The 26604-nt window shown below is 40.2% G+C and overlaps 1 protein-coding gene across 1 annotated transcript in view; it reads right to left on the reverse strand.

The window, feature by feature from the left end:
* Positions 1-849: 849 nt before the first annotated feature.
* LOC124255344 (thyroid adenoma-associated protein homolog) overlaps positions 850-26604 on the reverse strand; it is a 57689-nt gene continuing 31934 nt past the window's right edge. The window contains 32 exon segments of the mRNA XM_046689240.1: positions 850-1510; positions 2482-2611; positions 3200-3316; positions 4209-4365; positions 4995-5067; positions 5445-5485; positions 6102-6164; positions 7352-7991; positions 8223-8347; positions 8994-9162; positions 9669-9800; positions 10066-10152; positions 10901-10998; positions 11195-11317; positions 11601-11717; positions 12163-12295; positions 13483-13592; positions 15711-15919; positions 16664-16806; positions 17150-17493; positions 18035-18183; positions 18441-18561; positions 18906-19013; positions 19266-19421; positions 19980-20158; positions 20334-20406; positions 21107-21274; positions 21966-22045; positions 22048-22155; positions 23017-23086; positions 24170-24287; positions 24816-24881. Of these exon segments, the coding sequence (XP_046545196.1) occupies positions 2526-2611; positions 3200-3316; positions 4209-4365; positions 4995-5067; positions 5445-5485; positions 6102-6164; positions 7352-7991; positions 8223-8347; positions 8994-9162; positions 9669-9800; positions 10066-10152; positions 10901-10998; positions 11195-11317; positions 11601-11717; positions 12163-12295; positions 13483-13592; positions 15711-15919; positions 16664-16806; positions 17150-17493; positions 18035-18183; positions 18441-18561; positions 18906-19013; positions 19266-19421; positions 19980-20158; positions 20334-20406; positions 21107-21274; positions 21966-22045; positions 22048-22155; positions 23017-23086; positions 24170-24287; positions 24816-24881 (4363 nt within the window). The 3' untranslated portion in view covers positions 850-1510; positions 2482-2525.

Here is a 26604-nt window from a genome sequence, read left to right on the forward strand (position 1 = left end):
ATTGGGTTATTTAGTGGAGACAGTGTAGGAATGTGGACAGCTGTGTTAGAGAGACAAAACACATGCAAGGACACTTGACATGATCTATATTTACCATCTGCAAACCAGTGTGTGTGAGTGAGTGACCTCTGCAGTATTTCAGCCATATTGTGACTTGATAAATTTATACAGTTACACCATAATTGGTAAACAATACATCTCAAACTAAAATCTGTCACCAAAGGACTATAATATCACTATCACCGGTATATGTCTAAAACTGGCACCCCAGCATCTAAAACTGGGCTATAGATCACCATGAGTCAAAGTTAGGCCACCATACTGGGGACAATGGGAGCATAACGATACCTCTGCTACCTGCATGGTACCACAGCTCGATTTTCACCATTCCTGTGGCTACCAAGAGGGCTTGGCAGTTGGACCACAGACAGCATTAAAGACTTCATCAATTATTCACAAAATAGGAGTTACTGACAGGCAGACAAACTTATGTTGTCCGTTGACAAATATCCAGTATAGTTACAGGGTCTACTTTGAGAACTTATTGAACTAGGCATTGATCATTGGATAATCTGATTGGTTGGTTGGTGTGTTGCTTAATGCTGCACTCCGCAATATTCCAGCTATATGGCGGCAGTCTGTAAATAATCTAGTCTGGACCAGACAATTCAGTGATCAAGAGCATGAGTATCGATTTAAGCAATTGGGATACAATGTTGGATAATCAGAGGGCAAGGGGGAGGGGATTTGATATTCTTGAAGCTGTTCATGCATTTACCTGTGTCTACCTGAGTTCATGCTCTTTGTGTCACTACATATAATCACAAAATATACATACAACACATTTAGTCACACCTATAGCATTTTATTCCTCTAGTTTTTTTTACAAGATGAAAAACAGAAGAAACATCCATTTTAAATTGTGACAGATGACATCACTGCAAGTATTCCGAAGCTTATCCAAACACATTTGCTCCATAATCTAGATGTACAAGGCAAGTCTAAAACATTTAAAATACCATGATGACATAACCTTTCTTTTGTCTTTCTATAAAAGAATAAATAACAGATCCTCTCCCTATCACCCACCCATCTAACTCGTGTCCTATGCATTACACAACTGGCTGAGTCTATAATTCTGATAGTCTTTTTCAAATTTATCTTGAATTAAGGAATGTAGTTGATCACAAAGTGGTTGTAATGGGTCACACTCAGCAAGTTTCCCAGCACATCTCAGCAGTGCAGCTGATCTATACACAGTCTCATACTGGTTTTGATAATCCCCTGTCTCCACAAATAATGTCTTCCTGTCCACTTGCTTCAATGATGAAATCTGTTTGATCTGATTCTGTAAGGCAGCTGAAAGGATCGGCAACAACTCCTGTGTGTAATCACGAGTTGTCTCCCTTGAGAGCAGATGGTGGAGGTGGCTACAACACAGGTCCACCAACAAGATGTCTTCTCTGTATGAATTCATCTCTCCTTTGTCAAACAGACGGACACCCTCATTCTGAACATATTGGAAAAACAAAAATCAGATACCTCACCCACGTTTTAAGAATACATAAAATCAAATGAAATATATAATTTTTAAATGAATTGATCAAAATAATAATTGTCACTGACCTTCAGAGAGAACGGTAACATTCCATGAAGGAAGCATGGAAGTAATCAAATGAAAGAGATTACTTTGAAAAATAGTGACTGAGTGAATATGGTTTTATGCCGCTTTTAGCAATATTCTAGCAACATCACGGCGGGGTACACCAGAAATGGGTTTCACACATTGTAACCATGTGGGGAATTGAAAAATAGATTGTACACTACTCAATGAAACTAAAGAACATGTTAGGACAGATAATCTTGCTCTTTAATTTCTGTTGAGTAGTATGCATGATCATTCTACAAGAGACATTATCAAAGCTGTGAATGTTTAACAGTAACGTGGCTGTGTGTGGTCCTGTGTGTAGAGCTCTGGTCACAATCAGTTGAAGTTAAGCAACGGTGGTCGCGGACAGTCCTCGGATGGGTGACCGTGTTCGGCAGCTTGACTCCTGAGAGTTTCAAGGGCTTCAGTCCTGCCCCACAACGAAGCATATGTGATACATGTGGTCTCACCCCAGGCAAGTGAGTTTGTTCAAACTTGCCTCTGTCCACCCAGCAGTGAGTGGGTACCTGGTATGATAGTATTATGATGGTAGTCTGAATTTGAACCCTGACAGGTGACCGGTTGTATTCTCCACAGGGAGTGTTCTGTACTCATTGACCAGGGGTAATGTCAACCCTCTGAGCATGCAATGTGCATGGATAAATGCGCAATATAAATGGACTATTATTATTATAGTTCCTGACACAAAAATCAGCTTTATATTCCTATGTTTAAGAAGAAGATGAATCCAGTTAATCAATTTTCCACATTAACACATCATATTGTGGCTGTAGTTTATCATTCCGGCAAAAACAAATTGTCTGTTTCATCACCTGTTCTTCCTCCCTGCTTTCTGTGATCCATCTTGTCAATGCCGTTACGCACCCAACAACATCCCGGCACCATGGTGGTCACTCAATAGGGCCATCAGCCTCTCCAATACCAAGGTTGGCTGAAGGTCGTCTGAATATTTAGTAGATATAATGGTACATTGATGCTCTCAAAACGAGGGTCTTATCTGGTCATTAAATCCTACTAAGTTGGCAATTAGTATTCAGGAGTGAAGCCGAGCCAGAATATGAGTTTGCATTTCCAATGGATGTCATGACATGTTATCTCCCTTTAACACCATAAGATTATGAAGGTTTTAATGCTGCTTTGCCGACATTTCAGAAAATCAGGGCTGAACACCAGTAACATGACTCACTCACCTATGTGGAAATTCAAACCAATTCATAATAGTGATGAGCCAAACTGGACAATCTCATCCCCAGGGCCATCTTAACATATGGAGACATTGGACATTTGTCCAGATGCCTTTGAACTCCATGGAGCTCCATGCTAAGTGATATGTTTTTGACTTGCTGTAAATAAGTACTATACAAATTGACTAAAATATTAATATTTATTTCTGGAAAATGAATATTTAGCACATATTGTTCTTGCAAGTGGTTGTGAAGGCAGGGATCCCCAGGGGGCCTCTGATGCTGTTAAGATGGCCTTGTGTAACCCCCTTTGACCATGTTGATTTGAGACGGAGATGAGCCCTACCATAAGCCTGTGTGCTGTCGAGGGCTGGGAGGACCAAGGCTGCTGTTTCCTTTACATCCAGGTCATCCTCTTGTAGAAGGTCAATGGCTACCTCCCACATGTCAAATGTAAGCTGACCTGGGGACAAGAACGACGTACCTACAACTTTACCATTAATCCTATTGAATTAATATGTGAACGTTTGTATATGTTTACACATGTTAATCTGCTGGCTTGAAGGTTGTTGGCGCATCATTCCTTCCATGCCTACACCCTAACTGTAGTAGGGTGTGGAGACATCCTAACATTGTCAGCTTAACCTCTTTGATCATTTGGACAACACATCCAGCCCTGGGACCTGTGAAGGTCCGGGTTAGAATATTGGTCTTCAGTAACCTATGATTGTCATAAGAGGCGACTAACGGGATCGGGTGGTCAGGCTCGCTGGCTTGGTTGACACCTGTCATCGGTTCCCAATAGCGCAGCTCATGCTGTTGATCACTGGATTGTCGGGTCCAGACTCGATTATTTACAGACTGCCGCCATATAGCTGGAATATTGCTGAGTGCGGCGTAAAACTAAACTCACATCCAGCCCTGGATCAGAGGATCAGTGGCTTGAATCCCATCATTGGACATGGAAATTATCTGGTGTCAAACATGGAGCGGAGTCATATCAAGTTTGAGTAACATAAGAAGGAGTACATAGTAACCAACTCTGGACATGCCTTCTGCTGACAGGGGAACATGTAGCAGGATGTTGAGTCATCCAGCAGACGACATCCTTACCTTGTCGGCTTCATGACAGGGTTAACCTCTTTAATCATGTTGACCTTCTCAGATCAGAAGGTTTCTGGTTGGAATCTCATCAACCCCAATTGCATAGATCGATGCTCATGCTGTTGATCACTGGATTGTCTGGTCCAGACTCAGTTATTTACAGACCACCGCCATATAGCTGGAATATTGCGGAGTGCGGCGTAAACAACAAACAAACACACTTCAATCTCATCCCAGGACATGTTACTTACACAGGAGATGTTGAGGATCCAGCAGCAGGAGGACAACGTACTGCTGTAGCACAGATGCACAGCAGAGCTGGAGGTCGGCACTCTGTCCTGTCTGACTGCACTCCTGGAACACTCTGCACCAATCTTCCATGACTGCAGCAACATCAGCAGCCTTGGACTGCAATGACACATTCATTGTCAACAAACATTCAGGGAGCTCTCAAGACAGTATTAGGACTTTCTAGGATGGTAATACAGTTGGAATATGCTGTTTTAATTCACAGAGTAATAAAACACAAGAGTAAGTTAGTCAAATTCACATAAAATTCCCCAAAGTCACTGAGCACACCCATCATCAGACCAACAACAGAAGCTGCTGCATGAGAAAGTGTAATCCCAAATATATCATGTGTTACATGTTGTTTTCGTCGTTAGAGCGTCCGCCCGGAGAGCGGAAGGTCGCGGGTTTGATCCCCGACCGCATCATACCAAAAGACGTTAAAATATGGTACTTGTTGCTCCCTGCCTGGCCCTTGGCATTAATGGGTACAACAAGGACTGGTCGGCTCGGAGTCAGTATAATGTGTCTGAGTGGGGTATTCATGCTTCACTGCGGCATGGTATCTCAGTGGGCTAGCACTATAAAACCAGCTTCAGTCTGGGCTAGTACAAGCAGCCGCACATACACATACACACGCATATGCACGTCATCATATGAGCGAAATATTCTTAAGCACGACGTTAAACCCCATTTCACCTCACCTCACCTTACATGTTGTTTTCGATAAGTAAACAGATAGTTCCCACCTGGGCCACAAGGTTGTAAACTGTTGGTACAAAGACACCAGAGAACTCCAACATGGCCGCCTTCACTTCCACTCTAAAAACCGGGAATGAAGTTTAATATGTATTTTGGTGGGGATAAAAATAATGGTGTTATATATAACAAGTCGTAGGCATCACATAAACATTTCCAGACCAGTTGTTAATATTTAGACCCTCTGCATCACATTTATCCAAAGTCATAGTGAACATACATTACACATTACTATTAAAGACTGTGGAGATTACACAGTACAGCAAATATATAATGCCAGCAGGGTATATTTTACCAGTCGTACATAACTGAGTGATAAAAATAGTAAAGTTTACATGTAAGACAAAATAAACATACATATCCATGCCTCATCAATCCATGTCTTAATAATGTCTCCATGGATACAAGACAGTTACATGAATGACTGAAAAGCATATTACCTTGCTTCCAGCTTCATCTTTTCCACTATCAGCTTAAAGGTCTAAAACAGACAAGCAAATTTCTTTAATAGCTTACAAAAACAACAAGTTGTTTTTCTTATGCATGAATGAATTGTATACCAGTTTGAATAACTAAACAAAGAATAATGATCGTGTGTGTGTGCGTGCGCGCGTGCGTGTGTGTGTGTGTGTGTGTGTGTGTGTAATGTTGCCACATGTACCCATAAAATATTCCACATAAAATATAACTAAAAGATATATATGTAACACTATCTATACCTCATAATTTTATGATATGAAGTGATGTCATTTTAATTCACATGATAACCTTTATTTATCCTAAAGTCGAATACTTTACTCTACCAATAATATCTCATGACAGGTCAACATGACAGTTCATGGAATCACCCTACTTTTGACCAATATTCTAGCAAAATCACGTTGGAGGACACCAGAAATGGGCTTCACAAATTGCACCCATGTGGGGCATCGTACCCAGATCTTCGGCATGACGAGTGGACGCTTTAACAATTAGGCTACCCCACCACCCCTAAACTGATATGAAACTCAGCTTATATCCAACTCGCTCATGTGGCAGATCTGACTAAGTTAAGTGTCTGGTGCGATTAAAAACAGTTGTAACGATGGACTCTTTACCTTGACATCAGTTGTCTGGACAGTAGTGTGGATTGATGAAGTGACGTACAAAACTTCGTACACCTGGGCACAAAGAGATAAAATTTCCATATGCAACAGACATGAAGCTGTGTCGGGTATCAATCACTGAAATATTCGTTCATTTAACTGACATATTTCTTACAGTTGTAAAACAGCTGATTTCAAACAGAAATCTTAAATGATAAAGAATCACTATGTTTCATAGTCTCTTATGGTTCAAACTCACTGCATGTTATTTCCACACAACAATAAAATACAAAAGAATGTTGTTTTATGCTAGTGTGAAAATGTATCATGGCTACTAGTTATTAATAAACTAAAAGCCAGAGATTGATATATGATTGGCATGACATGGAATTCTGGGTGTGATGACGACACCTTATCACCAAGGTTACATGTAATCAGTAATATTACCACTAAAGGAAGCATGTCATCACTTTCAAATATTCAAATCTGATTGGTCGGTTGAAGCTGTAATATGTCACAATCCTTCACTATTACCAACAGTAAGACATGACTTCCAACAATTGCTCATGACACAACACACTGATAACTGGCGTCATCCGAACTAGACACTGCTCTGTGAGAAACTTATCTGTAGGGTTGATATTTCATATACAGTGGAAGCTGTCAAAACCGGTAGCTGTCCAATTTCGGCAAGTTGTCAAAACCGGCATAAAATCCAAGTCCCGTCCGTGGCTAGTACATTTATCATCATTTAAAAGCTCTGCAATCCGGTAGCTGTCAATTCTGGATCTCGGCATGAAATAAGCTAACCGAATATGTGTTTATACAGTAATCAGCGCTGTCTAATCCGGCATATGGCAAGGAGTCAACCGGATGTGTATTCTCATCAATTAATCCTGCATTGATTACATGGTTGCCGATAAAGACAATTTAATATTAGTTCAGCATGGGTATAGTTGTACATGTAACTAGTGAGTTGACATGTTTTATTGTGATACAGCATTGTTTATGCGAGTGACAAAACTGGTCCACTTCTAGTCGGAGATAACCGTGTCAGCTCTACAATCCGACCCGCTGTCCAAACCGAATTATTTCTTCAGTCCCGACGAGTGCCGGTTTAGACAGCTTCCACTGTATGTCTATATTTTCTCCCTTAAAGTGTCACTGAGTTATATCAAAAATAATCTACTTGACCCTTAGAATTACAGATTATCTGTGCCTTTTGAATACATTCTGCAAGACCCTCTTGGTCCAACACTTACCATCGCTAGACACTCATGATGCCACTCGGACACCAATGCCATGTCCAGCAACTTCCTGTACACTGGATCTGACCTTCCGAGTCTCTCTACAATGTCTGCTGTCATCCCTACATGTTCTCCTTCCCTCTCCCCATCGCTGAGTATACCCCTCCAGCCGGACAGTTGGCTGAAACTCCTGCACAATGGCCTCAGCACTGATAGTCTAACCTCATACATGTCAGATCCAAGAAGACTGATAATCACATTCTCTTCACAACATAATCCTGCATATGCATCCACTTTGGACTGTCCTTGACCTTTGACATCTTGACATATCTGACCTTCACCTCCCTGGCCTTGACCTTGACTACATGCTATCACATTACACTCCATGTTACTGTTGGTTGTCTGCCATGTCAGACTGTCCATTTCATGGCAATGTTTCAGACACAGGTGAGCAAAAGTTGAGGTGAATTCTGAAAGAGCAGGGGTATGACTAGAATACTGACATTTCTCTAATAGTTCCTGTTTTAATACCAACTGAACTAGGTGCAGGAGTTTATCTGTGTTGTGCTTTACTTCATCCATGTTTTGGCCAGTATCCAGAAGGTGGTCACAAATCTCTAGTGCAACCTTCCTGGTGACGACACAGTTGTTAGACCTGCAACAACATCAGCAACATTTTAAAGCTGCAAGATTCATATTCAGTCAGGTAAGATAAGAATGTTAAGAATTAATTTCATTTTCCCCATGTCTCCATCTTTGATGGATTTTCAGAGTTAGTATTCATTCATTTGAAAAAATTGACTCCACACCTGAGATTAGAGTGGTGTTAGTGAGTTTACCTTTGAGATTAGAGTGGTGCTTACCCTGAAGTTAGTGTGTTACCAACAAAGTTAGTGTGCTGCTTACCTGGTAGTCAGCCATGAAACATCCAACCAGCGGCAGCATGGCTACCATAATCTCCTCCCTGGCTGCGGTGTTCATGTTCGGGACCAGAACCAACAGGTGCTCCATCTGTAGCGGACAGAAAAGTTGTTTAACATGGACATACCACAGACATTAAAGCTGTCAGTGGATCCAATAAGCAGGAGTCAGAAACCTAGCAACATAATCAGGACAAATCTGGGATTCAAACCCAAGTTTCTCAAATACATAAAGGAAGCAAGTCTGCGCAGTGAATTGTCGTGCTTAAGTGTGTGAGTGAGTTTAGCAATATTCCAGCCATATGGCCGCAGTCTGTAAATAATCAAGTCTGGACCAGACAATCCAGTGATCAACAGCACGATCATCAACCTACTTAATTGGGATACGATGATAAACAAGTTAGTAAGCCTGACCACCCGATCCTGTCATTCGCCTCACACGACAAGCATAGGTTACTGAAGATCAATTCTAAGTGCACCGAAAGTGTTCTATGTAACTCAAATGGTATCACATACAATAAACTATGTTTATAACTTAGATGCTTACAATCAACTCATAGATTTACTGAATTGTTTTGGGGGTCGCAACCACTTGGCTCTTTATGTCAGTTGAAATGTGTATTATGAACAACGCCTATAACAAACAAAGTAGTGATCCCTTTGAGTTGGTGATAACCCTAGTTTACTGTAAAGAAACAGAAACTGTTCTCAAAGATAATTATGTGATTTTACTATACCTGAAGGAGAACGCCATGTATGTGGCTTTGCCTCATGTCATTGGCTGTTTCCTGTGGTAACCTAGCAACCAGCTGCAAGAGTAGGGAGGTCATCTGATCCTTTATAGCCAAAGGTTGTAGAGCTCGGGCAGCCATCAATCTTGTCTTGAACACTGGACTTGAGGCACATCTGAAATATTTCACATGATGTACAACCCCTCTACCAGCTTAGTGCCTCACCATATTGATTCAAGTTTTCTTTAATATCTCTAGAAGAACATACATACATCTGTCTAAACATTATAGTCCCTTGTAGCCAACATTCAGCTCAGGACCCAAAATTGGACAACAAAATCTGTAAATATCTGACTTTCTAGCAATAATCATGACACATAATGACTGGTCATATCTTTAATAGAATCTGGACAATCTGAACAAAGTGAAACTACTTAATTAATATTATATCACTTGATATAGTAAAAAAAATATATAAAATAAGTCAACAGTAGTTTCAGGTGTTATGTTGCATGTTTTCATTTGATTATGGTGGAGTGGGGGTTGGGGTTTACAAAGCAGTATCAACTGTTGTTGAATATAGTTACACCTGTTTCATAAAACATGATGAGGAGGAGGTTAAAATCAAGTTAAGGTTGATTTCTGGAAAGGGTCTCTGAGCTTGAGGCACACAACACTTACTTCAACACAAACGGAATGAATGCAGCCAAGTTGAGATGTGTGTCAGCGCCCTCTAGTGAGGACGGGAAGAGTCGTCCCAACACCATGAGCACCGGGTAGAGGCTGGGGTGTAGGTGTAGTCTCTCCCTACAGCTGAGAGAATACAAGAGTCTCAACAGTGATCACATCCAACAGTCTCTCAGAATTTACAATTATCTTAAGTGATAACTATCTCAATTTATTGTGAGATAATTTTAGTTTAAACTAAGTAAACAGTTGTATGTTTTTCTGCTAAACAAATAAAGGAAAGTCCAACTGAGGTCATCACAAATTAATTATATAAACAGGCTGACATTGTCTTATTATTCGAACTCGATGGGTGGTGAAGTTATGCTGTGTATATTGGAGAGACACATACTCTATGTCCTGTGTAGCCTCATCAAGCTCTGACAACAGGAACTGATACAGAGAAGGGTATCGATGGAAGAAAGCACGTCCTGTCTGACTGAAAGAAGAACTCAGCACTTAATGGTCAATAAAACATGTCATACTTTATTGCAATGCAATCAGGATCTCTCTTGCCCCAGTTGCCAAACAGCTACAGAATTATTCCTGTCTGTGTATGATTCACTTATGCAGTTATACCTATATGCCCCAACTACCTGCATGAGATTCTACCATGGCACACCGCTGCAAGATCACAGAGATCCGCCAGTGTTTATCTCCCCATAGGAACTAAACAAGTCCAACAGCTGCTGTTTTTTCAACTACATACCTCTGGCTTGTTACATTTGTCTCTTACCCACTCTGACCTTCTTCAAACCCGAATCAATGACCATCCTGCTAACACACTGTCACTACTGGATGCTCAACTTCACACAATATTGACCAACACCTCTTGGAGTATATTGTAGTGGCTGGAGGTAATGTAACACATTTAATGTAAACACTTTTAATTTAAACAGTTCCCAATAATTTGACCTTCAGTGGCAGTGTGGATTGTATATCAAATGATGTGGCAATGAATTCTACTGATTGTAAATGCCTTCAATTTATGTGAGAGATGCGTTCTTTTCATCAAAGGTAGATTACCTCCCTTTTCACCATCATTTCAGTTATTTATTGAAACAACAACGAGGACTATGGGACCTGTTAACCACTCTCAAACATCAGGCATTTGTTTTCACAAAATTCATATTATCCCTGACATGATGCAACATAAATAATGTCTGGCTACATCCTGCTGTCCATACCAGTTCTTCTTGGAAATGGCATTCTCATCCTTGCTTCTCTTCACACCAAATATCCTCGTCATCAGAGCACTCAGTAGCAGGGTGGATGAGTTACGAACCTACAACAAATATATTGACATCATTTCTAGCTGATCCGTTATACATCAGTGAATACTATCAGCAAGAAGTCAATGTTGAAAAGTACATTATAAACCTGGCATAAACCATGAGCTGGAAACATTCACAATTCACATCCAGCATTTAATCTCTGAAATTAGGAATGCATGTTTCAAATTTTTAGACATAAAGATTTACCGCCCAAACTTGTGACTTGAATCCTAAGATGGCTGCCTTGAGTCCGTCTGCTATGTAGGGAACAACATCCTCCCCGAGCCGTGTGTCCCGAAACAATGCACGCAGGATGTTTAGTGAGTGAACCTGAAACAGACAAACGCATCTATTTCCAGATACAGTAGTTCCTAGAATAATTCTAAACCATAATCACAAAATAAACCGATTATTTTGTAAACATTTGGATAAGAGAAATATCCAGCTAAAGCAAAAACATGAAAGACCTAATTTCAGATAGATATATTTTTTTCATCTTACTTCTTCAGTTTTTACTTACTATTTCGCCCACAACAAAGTCTAAGGTCACATGAATGTCACATAAAGGAGTTCATGTTTATGTAAGTATGGCCAGGGAAATCAGATGTGGTACCTGAGAATTGTTCATCTGTGTCCTATTGCTTTGTGTGAGAGCAAGCATCAGCAGACGTGTCATGGCTGACTTGAAACACGCTCTACCTGTCGACGTTGGCTCAGTCGTCACGAGGGCCTGTAACAAAAGGATGTCACAAATATTTCTGTGGAAATGTGTGTCCTGCAATGGTATAACTCAACAGTATAACAACACTGTGTGTAATTACCCAATCTAGCCATTTTAATTTGCACATGTATGTTACTGAACTAAATGAATGCAGAAATCATATGGAAGCTAATATTGAAGTCCCATACATGAAACCAGTGAATAAAGCGTGAAAGAAGCATGAAAAGTTGCCATGTCACGAATTGCTGTCATGAGTTTATGCAACATGTTACACATTGGCACAGCACACAAACAGTTGATAGCTACAGGAATTTACACAAAGGAATTCGTCGATCTTATGAAGAAAAGTTGAATAGATCAGATAAAATCTCTGAGAAACTTGGCATCATGATCCGATTCAGTATGCAAATGATATGTACATGTATTGCTGACTGACAGAGTAGCTCCCCCTGACCTGTACATAGAACGGCACCCCTGCACTGCGCCGAGTTGCACACAGCCGGGAATTGGGGTCGTCACTGATGATGTCGCACATGACCTCCTCCAACCATCTCTTCGGCAGGCTGTGAAGGTCGACACTTGCATGTCTGGAGTGAACACAAAGACATAAAACATCGAAGAAAGTGTGACAACAAATTAATGTAACTTTTCAGTACAAAGCAATTTTCTATTTGTTCAAGGTGAGGTGAAGTGAAACTGAGATAAAGATTATTGAATTCATACATGCATGCTCATGTGTGGCTGCATGTACTTATATGGCTGTAAACCAAGTTTATAAAACAAAGTTAAATAATGACCGAGTGAGTGAGTTTAGTTTTATGCTGCTTTGAGCAATATTCCAGCAATATCACAGCAGCGAACACCAGAAATGGGCTTCACACATTGTACCCATGTGGGGAATCGAACCCAGGTCTTTGCAACGAGCAAAGGCTTTAACCTGTTAAATAATGAAGTGCTGGATACAATATGCACGCAGAGTTAGTAAGGCTGAATGTTCTGTAGCAATCTCACAGCATGAGAAGCATAGAACACATACAGGGTCATGTCTGCAGGTAATAGCAGTGTTGAAAATATCATGTGTTAATGTTCAGTTTGGGTGTTGTGATACTTTACATGGTGTAACTCAGTTTATCCATGTCCATATCTTCCCATATCTGGATAAACACAGAGTCATTCAGAGTAATGTCATTTACAAAATACACTGCATTCAAGAATCACATCATCCCAATGTGAAGTACTGTTAATTTGTATGATGACTCTGTGGAAGGACCAAAGATGCCATTGTACAAAAGGATCTTAGCACTAAGGTGATCGTAACTCCCACACCTTAATATATTTACGGGGGTGTGTGTTTAGCCTAGTGGTTAAAGCATTGGCTCGTCACGCCGAAGACCCACATGGGTACAATGTGTTAAGCCCATTTCTGGTGTCCCCTGCCGTGATGTCGCTGGAATATTGCTAAAAGCGGCGTAAAACCAAACTCAGTCAGTCAGTAATATATTTACGACTGTCATAGCACTATCGGCACCCAGAACAACATTTATTCTATAATAGATTGGATTAGCGACACTCCAGCTATGTGATGACTTCCCCTAAATAATAGCGTCAGAACTAGACAATCAAGTGATGGATAATGTGAGGCACATGTTTATGGCAATCACAAGCCTGAACACTCCTTCCATTTTTTCAATGCTTACAACCAACATAGGTTTCTAGGAACTTTTTCTGACCCAGTATTCCTGAGGTCATAGCACAATGGCAATGATGTACGAACCTCCACAACATTTCACACATCTTGACAAATCCTGCATAGGCCAACTCGAAAGCTCCCCTGTGTTTCGACTCCAACAGTTGGGTGGTGAAGTAGCTACCCAGATCCAGGACCTGTAACACAGGGCAATCTCATCAACATGACATGTTACTTACATAGGATGGCCTTGACAGGATGACAGTCACGCCATGGCAAAGTCTCGTCCATTCCAGTTTTGCTCCCAATGAAGTAAGAGACAGATGATGACTTTGACTGTATCAGTCTGTAACTGTTCTTCAAAATACCTCATGTTAACCGTTTGAAGGTTGCCTGATAAGAAAACACATTCCAACTGGCACTCTTCTGATCTCATAACTGAGGCCGTGATTGGTCAGATGAAAGGTCAGGCCTTCAGATCATTGTTTAAGGCAGCAAACACAGGTTATACGAGTTGTCACAGTAACATTTGGACAAATTAACTATGTGTGCAACTGGTCATGAATGTTGAAACTGTAGAAAACGATAAATTAATAAACATGACATTTTCAGGCTTGGACCATTGTCTGATGTTTCAGATCTCCAAAAGATAACAATTGTGTATTTGATAGCACTGACAGCAGATGAGGCCAGTGTGTCTAAACATGGCTAGCATTAGATATACTACTAACAACGCTTGTGTTTTGGACAACTGCTAAGAGGTAATGAGACTAGCTTCCTCAACAGTTGTCAAGTGACTGATCTCTCCCAAATATCAATTGTTTATATTTGAAACCTGCTGAGAGTTAAGGAGACAAGTGTCTTCAACAGTTGTCAAGTGACTGATCTCTCCCAAATATCAATTGTTTATATTTAAAACCTGCTGAGAGTTAAGGAGATGACTGATCTCTCCCAAATATCAATTGTTTATATTTGAAACCTGCTGAGAGTTAAGGAGACAAGTGTCTCAACAGTTGTCAAGTGACTGATCTCTCCCAAATATCAATTGTTTATATTTGAAACCTGCTGAGAGTTAAGGAGACAAGTGTCTTCAACAGTTGTCAAGTGACTGATCTCTCCCAAATATCAATTGTTTATATTTGAAACCTGCTGAGAGTTAAGGAGACAAGTGTCTTCTAACAGTTGTCAAGTGACTGATCTCTCCCAAATATCAATTGTTTATATTTGAAACCTGCTGAGAGTTAAGGAGACAAGTGTCTTCAACAGTTGTCAAGTGGACTGATCTCTCCCAAATATCAATTGTTTATATTTGAAACCTGCTGAGAGTTAAAGGAGACAAGTGTCTTCAACAGTTGTCAAGTGACTGATCTCTCCCAAATATCAATTGTTTATATTTGAAACCTGCTGAGAGTTAAGGAGACAAGTGTCTTCAACAGTTGTCAAGTGACTGATCTCTCCCAAATATCAATTGTTTATATTTGAAACCTGCTGAGAGTTAAGGAGACAAGTGTCTTCAACAGTTGTCAAGTGACTGATCTCTCCCAAATATCAATTGTTTATATTTGAAACCTGCTGAGAGTTAAGGAGACAAGTGTCTTCAACAGTTGTCAAGTGACTGATCTCTCCCAAATATCAATTGTTTATATTTGAAACCTGCTGAGAGTTAAGGAGACAAGTGTCTTCAACAGTTGTCAAGTGACTGATCTCTCCCAAATATCAATTGTTTATATTTGAAACCTGCTGAGAGTTAAGGAGACAAGTGTCTTCAACAGTTGTCAAGTGACTGATCTCTCCCAAATATCAATTGTTTATATTTGAAACCTGCTGAGAGTTAAGGAGACAAGTGTCTTCAACAGTTGTCAAGTGACTGATCTCTCCCAAATATCAATTGTTTATATTTGAAACCTGCTGAGAGTTAAGGAGACAAGTGTCTTCAACAGTTGTCAAGTGACTGATCTCTCCCAAATATCAATTGTTTATATTTGAAACCTGCTGAGAGTTAAGGAGACAAGTGTCTTCAACAGTTGTCAAGTGACTGATCTCTCCCAAATATCAATTGTTTATATTTGAAACCTGCTGAGAGTTAAGGAGACAAGTGTCTTCAACAGTTGTCAAGTGACTGATCTCTCCCAAATATCAATTGTTTATATTTGAAACCTGCTGAGAGTTAAGGAGACAAGTGTCTTCAACAGTTGTCAAGTGACTGATCTCAACAACAACTGTGTATATTCTCTACCTGCTGAGGGCTGATGAGACCAGTGTCGCCAACTGTTGTCAAGTGACTAATCTCAACAACAACTGTGTATATTCTCTACCTGCTGAGGGCTGATGAGACCAGTGTTGCCGACTGTTGCCTGGAGACAGATCTGCCCCAGGATGAGAGAGACCTCCTTGATGCTACGCCAGCAACACACCACCAGATACTCTGGCATCAACGTCACCATCTTCTCACTCTCCGCAGTCTCCAGCAGCAGCTTCTTCTCCTCTTCTGACTGCGTAACAGCATCAACATTCAGACCAGGACCTATAAACAAACAGATCTCATCATCAGCATTGACTTGAACACCATGGATATGGCTCAAGACTGATCATTTTGTAAAACACTTTCTTACAACATTATTTTGTGTGGTGAATGTCAGACATTTGTGTCGGTTCTGACCAACTTGTAACAGAACAATATGGCAGACATATCTGACATCGTGTTATTTTGAGAGTCCGCCTTTCAACAGATGCAGATTCTAAACCATATCTGTAAGCTATGTTATCATACATCTTTCAGCATAGATGTACAGCAGCCATGTGACCATGTAAACTGAGATAGTTTATTCCAGTGCAGTCCAACTCACAAAACATAACAAAAAAATCTAAAGGATTAAAGTCATCGGCCATAATCAGAAAAGCCTTGAGTGGGGCAATCAACCCTGTAAACTCAGCTTTAGCTGACTATAGGCCTTTGGTCTGCTGTAATGTCTTAACAATTTCTACAACCTCCCCAAACAAGTCATATGTGCAGGGAGATACAGGAAGCAGCAAGTCCATCTGACAACTGCCTTAAAGAAATGATTGTTGTAAGTTCTGAACTACAATACCATCTATTAAGCAACTTCTTGCCTATACCAGCATGACATGCAACAAGCTTACATGAATACCATGCAACTCTTTATTACATCCCATTATACAAGGGTCCAAGTGATCTGTATCAACGTATAAATAATGTTGAAACTATAGAGGTATACACAGAATCTAGCATGTAATTACAGATGCTTACCCATGATGGCCTCAGTTGGGACATTGCCCTCTGGTGAGGAGTCCTGTACAACAGGGGAGACTACTCCAGCCAACTCGAGACAAGCTTCTATCAGCTCTTCCATGAAATGTCTCCAGTGAGGGAGAATGTTGTCTGGAATATTTCTGTATTAAGGGAGAGAGAATATGAACACAATTAAACTGGATTTAGCAATTTCAAAGGTTATGAATTTTGAATCCAATTTATTTACTATAAAATGGCAGAGTGTGTGTGGACAGTTTTACATGTCTATTTTTTGTCTTGTGAAAGTAATTTGTACTATAAGTACATGAGGAAGTCTGTTTGTGGTTATGGTGGCCACTAATTTTGTTATTCGAACCAGATTAAAGGAAATCTGGAGATTTTACAAGCACTTCAAGGAAGTCTTAATCTCTCAGAACCATAATGTGTTGTCAAAATTACACGATAAAGCTTGCAAAGATTTCATTTCGCCAAAGCAAAAATTACCTTAAATCTACATCAGATAGAATGTGGCGAATACAATGCATCGTGGGATACATCGGTCGATTGGCTGCCGCAACAATCAAATTCGTCCTGGCAACAGCAGTTTGATCCCTGAGCGACAGCAACAACATCTTCAGCAACATCAACTCAGGACAGCAATATGTTGTCTGGTTACTCTCCGGTGCTGACAAAACTTTAAGGTCAAGGACATATGCCTTCATGACCAGTACTACATCTGGTTGTTGTAGCAGGACCTGGAAGATGTGGGACCCAGTCGTACAGTCATGAGGCTTGGTGCTCCATGACAGCTCCATGGCAGCAGAGAACAGGCTCCCCTGAGACTTGGTCTGTACAACACCCATCAGTGAGTCAGTGAGTGAGTGAATGTGAATTCCAGCTGTATGATGGCAGTTTGTAAATAATCAAGTCTGGACCAGACAATCGACATTATGAATCAACATCACAGGGATACGATGACATGTGTCAACCTAGTCAGTGAGCCTGATCATGTGATCCAGTTAGTTGCCTCTTACGACAAGCATGGGTTGCTGAAGATGATTTGGCTGGTTTGTTGTTATATCTTGCCTTCAACAAAAATCCCATGATCCCCCAACTATTTAATGATGTTTTACCGATTACTGTATATGTGTCCTTTGTGACAACATGTGAAGATTTCATAATTACATGTAGTTATAGAAGCGAATGAGAAGCGATTTGAGCGATTGAAGTACAGTTGAGACCAGGGCCCGGTTCCTCAAAGTTATCGTAGCGTTAAGATGATCGTAACTCCCATACTTTAACATAGACTTACGACTGTCGTAGCGCTATGATCGCTTTGAGGAATGGGGCCCAGACCATAAATACAGCAGATATAACCATGCTACTTACCTGCAAACTAAACCCATGGTTGAAGCAAAATGTCAGGACTCTAACTGCAGCAACCTTGTTTTCCTCGAATGTGTCTGTGAGGCATTCCATCAATGTATTGATATGGCTGGCATCAACTTGGGATGTGAACTGGAACAGCTCCTTGTCATCTGGGCACAGGTTCAGAAGAAAAATAATCATGTGATGTTTGCTGATGAGGACTACAAGAAACTGAGATGACTGATTTCCTTATAATTCCTTCCTTCTTCATGCAGAAGCAGCTTCTTGTGTTGGCTCCCTGATGCCAATATGTCAAAACAGAGATTTAATCAGAGATCAAAAACAGCCGTTCACGCTTAACACTTTAGGTATGTTATCATCAAACAGATGGACAGACAGAGACAGATAGACAGACAGACAGACTCACCTTTATGAGGGAAGACCTCTATGAGGAGGACAAGACCAGCCAGACTGGTCAAGCGCCTTGCAAAGGCTGATCCTGGATGGAGGTTCCTGAACAGGTGTGACTGTAGCCAGTGAAGGAAGGACTACAACACAGACGACACAGTGTCAGCTATCTAACAATATCACATATATCAGATCTTTTACTCTGATATGATACTTATCTGTATGGAGATCTGATGGCACCTCCAGATTCGCTTGGCAGATTTGGAGGTCACATCAGGTGAATTTTCAGCCAATCAACAACAAGCCTAAATTCTCTGTATGTGAATCTGACCATCAGTCTAGTTTGTTGTCTCCTATGACCAGGGGCACATTATAGCCAGTAGATCACACAGGGGATCAGAGCTTCAGATACAAATGTTCACACTTCTCTTGTTACAGGGCACAGACAAGTTCCAACCCCTTTACAGCAATAAGGTTGTCTCACCATGTAAGACTCCAGTATCTCAGAGGCCTTCTGAGACTCAGGTGTCTGTTTGTTCCGGCCAGCCAGGCGGGTCAGTGTGGCGCCACTCTCCTTCAGTCTCCCTAACAACTGGAACATATTCCATGGTACACTTTACTTATACATGTACAACCTTCATCTACCAAATGTCAAATACAAACTTCCCCATTATAATGAAACACATAACTCTCTTTCCTCACAGAGTTGGTATGAGAGATCACTGAACAACCTGGAAAAGATTTTCTGACAGTAGGCATGCAGTTTTTCATTTATCCTTATTTTTATTTTTAGATATAATGTTTTTTTATTCTATCACAATCTTACATCCTTGACCTTACTGACCTTGTGCAGATAAGCTAGCAGATACTGCCTAAAGGCTGGTGATTGGTTGTTAAGGTTGAGAGGCAGGAAGTATCGCAGCAAAGACAATTCCAACTCAGTGATTGGCTCTGTAGTCTTCAGGTTTTCACACAACAAGGCAAAGGCATCCAATCGAACCTTCACAAAGGAAACGCAGTAATGTTTTCAATAATAATCATGAATCACATAGAATGCTATCCATATATGTATAGGATTACTAAATACATGCAAGTTCTGTTCTGTCAACACACAGCAGGAAATCATTTATGCATCATTTTTCCACGCTCAGTTATTTATAGAACATTTTCATGCTTTACCTTTTCCCGAATATTTACTGCTTAGACAGAAATAATGTAACAGAAAAGTGTAAACATTATTTACACTTATTCACTTCATATGCTTAAAACATGTTAATAATAGTCAACAGTAAAAACACTCAGCAATATCCCAGCTGTATGATAATTGCCTGTAAATAATATGGTAAGTCAGGACCACACAATCCCGTGAGCAATATTGTGAGCAACAATGCATACAATCAGTGTATATAAGTTACACCATCCAACCCATTTGGTCACCACTGACAGCCAGCATGGGTCACTGGGGAACTATTCTAATCTAGAATTTCCACAGGGTTTAACACAAAAAGATAATTAATATTTTTAACCATTATATCAAAATAAGACGTAAAATTCAAACCTGTTCATCACCACACGTGAGAGCATATTTCAGGACATCAGCACTAACCAGGCCGTACCACATCTCTGGATTATCTCCCCTTCCTGTAGAAGGCGTTCTGGGGGAGTTGAGAAGCCCCAGGGCTCGGGCTCTCCGGATACACATCACCAGGGCACCAATCTGTCCCCTCGACTGCCCATCTAAACATATGTAAAAGTTTAACAATGTGTCAATACATTTGTACAGAGATAATTTGTTTTATAATCGATGCAATGCAACACAGGTAAATTATTGACTACCTAGTGTACAAATGTATATGTCAATTCTATCATGTATATAGACACATGTGATACATTTGTATGGTATGAGACTCACCTGTAGTGGACAGCGTGCTGATCATATAGTTGAGAGACGCCCTACTGAACTTCAACAATCGGGGCAACACATACTGGGAAAAGAAGTGAAAACATCATAATCTGTTCAGAAGGAAACATCAAAACAGGCAAAAGATTGTTTTGGGTTGCTAAAGTTGTTTAGAATAAAATGTTGTTAAAACAAAGAGGTATTTAAATCTACAAAAAGGAATATGGTTCTTGTTTCAGAGTAGGTCCCCTAACGAGTATGAGAACCAGGTGGGTACCGGTACACCACCATGATATCCTGATGATGGCAGATATCATTCAAACCAGGCCAGCTGGGCACTGGTCCTTGGGTCCAATATGAATTTCAAAAATATCTTTACATGTATGAGTTGTATTGTGTTCCTTTTTTAATTGTTTTCCAGTTGAATAAATAAGCTTCTGATATAGTGATAAATTGTAAAAATCTTTTCAATGTTATTTTATAATTTTATACACTTCGTTTGCTTGTTTAAGGTCTGTGTGTCAAATTTCCATGTTGTTATAATAAGGAAGGATGCTCCAGACAAAACAAGCATGATTATACACAGTAAACTGAAGACAGACAAACACTAGCGTCACTCAAGACCTTGATGTGCTCTGCAAAGGGATTTATTATAACCCAAGGGCATGCATCACATTTCACTTATCTCATCAAACAAAGTTCATATCATTTCAAACAAACAAGCAAAATGGCATTTATGACATCACTGCACTACACAATAATGTTACTGTGACATATTCCCGAACCTCGATGACGTGAAGCTTCAGTCGTTTGTTGTCCTGACAGAGAGTGTGGATGACAGGGTCAACCCATGTAGACAGCCAGGTGCTCAGACCTGCACTGTGACTGGTGGATTCCTTCACGACTAGCTCAGCATGACTGGTCTTGAAGAACTTCTCATACAGGTCACTGGCCTGAAACATAGAGTTAGTTGAAGCTTGGTATTCCACAAACAAATATACAAACTTCCATAAGAATCATAAGCTTTTAAAATGTGCTTCCAATATGAAGTGTGATGTCTGTGCAGTAAGTAACATGATATGTTAGAAAAACTTGTTAACCTTTTTCACATATTTGACTATTACTGCACATTTTAACAACCAAAACTGGATTGATGATTGGTTCCAGTGTTCCGAATTTATCAGAAAATACATTATACTGTAAGACAAGCATTTAGAGTGAGTGGACTGACTGAGTTTGGTTTTACGCCGCTTTTAGCAATATTCCAGCAACATCACGGCGGGGGACACCAGAATTGGGATTCACACATTGTACCCATGTGGGGATTCGAACCCGGGTCTTCGGTGTGACGAGCCAGCGCTTTTACCACCAGGCGACCCCACAGCCCCGAAGAGTGAGCGATTATGGTTTACACTACTTTTAGCAATTATCAAGCAGCATCGTAGCAGCAATTACTACATGAGGTTTTCACACATTGTACAAATATGAGGAATCAAAACCATGCCTTCACCATGATCAAACGCTTTAACCACAAAACCAATCCACTGCAACTTTTCCCTAAACCAACAGCGTAAATTTGAGATAAGTTCTCACTATTCATCAACACCAAACAAACAGTATGAATATACACCATGCTTCTCTTACATAACATGCCAAGGACTGTTCATTCAGCTGAGACAGCAACTCTGCTGCTATCCCAGGGTTCATCTCCAATAGGGCAGAAGATCCAATATGGCGACAACAGCTCCAAGACAGCCATACTTGCCCTTGTTGTTCCATGTGACGTCCAGCAGCTTCAGGGTAGACTTGCAGAGAAACTCATCCTGTTTCGGGTCTGTTAGGTCAAACGTATGGATATCATGTTTGATATTTCTGGAGCAACAAGTTTTTAGCCAGAGAACAATTACTGAACTAAACTGAAGAAAACAGAAGTTGAAATCTACATGTCTTGTTTTGTAGTAACCATCAAACAGGGATTTACAGGACGCAAATTCCTGCGTCCTGTACGCATGAAAATTGACAATAGCTGCAACCATATTTATTAGCATGTCCACAGGGACTCAGAAAAAGTCCAAATACTTTTTGTAAAATTCCAATCAAGTGACAATAAGTTATCACTGAGTTTGTTACCAGCTAGGCTATGGTATTATATGAAATTTAATTACTGTAACGTGATAATCATGATACACAATATAATAACAGTATTTATAATAATATTGAAGTGTCTGGACCCCCATTTTGTTGTCCAGGACCCCCTGAAAATAAGAGTATGAGTCACAGGGACCCTCGAATATAGGACTCCATGTAAATCCCTACATCAAACCACAAACGTACAGATGAGATATCTATTTTGGTCAACATGTGGTAACTTCTATATATAGTTCATGCATGTACACAAACACTGAATATATGTGGTGTTATAGGTATCTTCACTTTACTATGACGACATCAGAATGAACCCCCATGCATTGGGTTTCATTCTGTGAGATGTATCAGAAGAACAACATGCTGCCGTTTTGACTGTTTGATAACTGAGCATCAATCTGACACTCCAGTCTCAATAAATTACCAACTTTAAAATGACCATCAAATACTTGAAATTTCCATTAACAATTTACCTAAAAGTTCACACAAAATGTAACTGTCAATGTTACTCCCTACAGACCATGTATACTCAACATGCAGTGGACTTTACCTGAGTTTGCTGCCAGCAGGTGAATCTTCAGGCAGTTTTCAAATGTAATCCTGGCATTCTGCCTCAAAGCCTTTTAAAAAAGGTAGAAAAGTGGCTTGGATTATTACTCATGCTATGAACCAAAGGTAAAAGTTGCCCAAACATGCAGATATGTAACGGTTTCATCATAAACAAGATATAAGGGATAAAACAACTCACTAACTCACCCACTGACTCAGCTGCTCGCTCACTCACATTCACTAACTCACTCACTCATTTTCCAACCTGCCCACTCACTAAATAACTCTCACTCATAATGTTGCAAAAAGATTCTTAACTGATATCATGATATCCTAACACATGACATCTTAACCATGATAACAGGCAAAACAATAAATATCTTAAAACTACTGATACTTGAGTGGAGTCATGTTCATATTTATCGCGAGTAATCATTCAAGTCGTGTTTAAAGGTCACATGCAACCAAAAAATCAAACATATTTAAACCACAATTATCACATACTCATGACATATAATATACATTGCTGATTATGAAAAAATAAATAAATAAAAAAATTATAAGCATACAATCGCAAATCAAAAGTGCAATATTTTGTACTTGAGCTTGAGTTTTGTCTGTGACAACGACATATCTATATCACAGTTAGAAATTCTGTCAACGCTAAATAATGACATTGCTTTTAAGTATCGAACTGAGAAAGTGACTCGGTAAGAAGAATGTCTAGTGAAATAGACAAATGAAATTATATAAATAGTTAAATCGGTAATCTACTGTCATAACAAATAAAAAGTTCGAGCCTGTGAAATATCAACAAAACATTAGAAAAATAGCTCACACCAAAGCCTTCACCGAGTATTCACCGGACAACCCGCTTCCAAGCTGTGTGAACCTATTTCACTGCGCATGTGCTATGAGCGCAGCCCAGCCCAGCTGTTGACACCACTTTTCCCCTAAGCGCTTGGGGAAAATTAGTGAATCGTTTGAACTCCGATTTCGCGCGGTTTTTTTCATCGCGTTATTTTTCAATTTGCATTTTTGATGATTTGTTTCAGTAAGTCCATACCGAAAGGTATCAGAATCTGCAAAGTTGTGTTTTACGTTGCATGTGACCTTTAACTATTTCCCTGTGATCAAGCTTGACTGTTACTTACATCTAACTGATCATCCCATGTTGTCCACACGTATCCAAGAACACTGCTGATCACGTGACCATCTCCTCTCAGACAAGCTGTGAGATCTCTTGGACACACGCCACTCTCTAATATGGTGCTGTCACAATAAATTCAAATCATCAAATCCATATTCTACCATTCATAAATGACCACTTCAATCTTCAAAGACATTTTCTGAATGCTATGACAATTTGGCACATGTAGCAGGATCTAATCCAACAGGTGCCCCCTGATGAACCATTAACCCAATCTGTAAGTTATCTTTATAAGTATTCTTACAAAAACTGACAATCAACATGACAGTCTGTACTTTTACAAACTGTAATACTGGGAAAAGCAGCACAGACTGCAGCAATGAACGCCCTTAAACTCACTCTTCACACACATGTGCATTCTGACTCCCTTCAATAGCATCTCATGAATTCTTGTTTTATCATCTCCAGGAATAAAGTTGACACAGTTAATATACTTGGATTTCTACAGATCTGTCTTACGTTGTCCTTGTACCTTTACTGAGGAGTAGTCTTTACATTGCAATTTGTCTTACTTTATTTTAGATCGGACATGCCCATGTATTTGTGAATCATAATAACTGACACCATGGAACACTTGACTGCCCACCTACCAGGTTCTGGTGGTCCATAGTGTGACAGCTTTAGCCAGAAGCACCTTGCTGCCAGTCTCCTCACACCTGAAAATAACACCTTGATACAGGTAACAGTCACAGACAGATCCAGGTGCCCTCCCATTCCCCCTCTGCTCCCCCACCCCAACTGTGGGATTTGATATCATCCTTTATGCTAAATTGGTAATAATTAAAACTTTGAAAGTATTATCTGTCATGTTAGATAGTTTTAGATTTTCTACCCACTAATACAATGATGGTATCCATAATGTGTCATACCTGTGTTATTGATATACAAGGTGAGGGAGTGTGTTTTGCTTTTTATCTTCATTTAGTTAACAATGTGTCATCCTAATGTTAGGGACAATCCCCAAGTGATGCAGCCGTGAAGATTCGGGTTAGAATTGGTCTTCAGCAACCCATCCTTGTAAGAGGCAACTAACGGGATTGGGTGGTCAGGCTCGCTGACTTGGTTGACACATTAGATTACTTCACATCCCAATTGTAAAAATCGATGCTCATGCTGTTGATCACTGGATTGTCTGGTCCATACTTGATTATTTACAGATCGACGCCATATAGCTGGAATATTGCTGTGTGCGGTGTTAAACCAGAAACAAACCAAACCAGACCATAACATAAAGGGCAGTCCCAATGTCATGCAGGTTTATCCACAAAATGGTCTCATGCTGACACTCATACTGCATGTCTAGTGGGAAATCAGTCTTGGATTACAACCAATATTCAGTGGATCTGGTACGGCTAAGTGACATGACTACGACACATTAGACTACTGTCCCATCCATATCAGAATGGCATCATGCAAGTGAAACCATCCATATCAGAATGGCATCATGCAAGTGAAACCATCCATATCAGAATGGCATCATGCAAGTGAAACCATCCATATCAGAATGGCATCATGCAAGTGAAACCATCCATATCAGAATGGCATCATGCAAGTGAAAGCAGTAAATCATCGATATCCCGACATGAGGACGATTTCATGAAAGTGAAAGTACTGTGTCATCAATACCCAGTGTTCACAATAAGCACATGCCCGCAGGATCCTGAGGGAGCATGGCATATTTCAAACACTGTCCATATCCCAATATAACAATGGCATCATGAAGCTGTACAGAGCCTTAGTGGTGCCAACACTGTCCATATCCCAATATTACAATGGCATCATGAAGCTGTACAGAGCCTTCATGGTGCCAACACTGTCCATATCCCAATATTACAATGGCATCATGAAGCTGTACAGAGCCTTCATGGTGCCAACACTGTCCATATCCCAATATTACAATGGCATCATGAAGCTGTACAGAGCCTTCATGGTGCCAACTATCCATATCCCAATATTACAATGGCATCATGAAGCTGTACAGAGCCTTCATGGTGCCAACACTGTCCATATACCAATATTACAATGGCATCATGAAGCTGTACAGAGCCTTCATGGTGCCAACACTGTCCATATCCCAATATTACAATGGCATCATGAAGCTGTACAGAGCCTTCATGGTGCCAACACTATCCATATCCCAATATTACAATGGCATCATGAAGCTGTACAGAGCCAGTGGTGCCAGTCCATATCCCAATATTACAATGGCATCATGAAGCTGTACAGAGCCTTCATGGTGCCCATATCCCAATATTACAATGGCATCATGAAGCTGTACAGAGCCTTCATGGTGCCAACACTGTCCATATCCCAATATTACAATGGCATCATGAAGCTGTACAGAGCCTTCATGGTGCCAACACTGTCCATATCCCAATA

This window comes from Haliotis rubra, unplaced genomic scaffold (assembly GCF_003918875.1).
Source record: "Haliotis rubra isolate DU_JTF1 unplaced genomic scaffold, ASM391887v1 Scf6, whole genome shotgun sequence".
In the NCBI taxonomy this organism is placed as follows: domain Eukaryota; kingdom Metazoa; phylum Mollusca; class Gastropoda; order Lepetellida; family Haliotidae; genus Haliotis; species Haliotis rubra.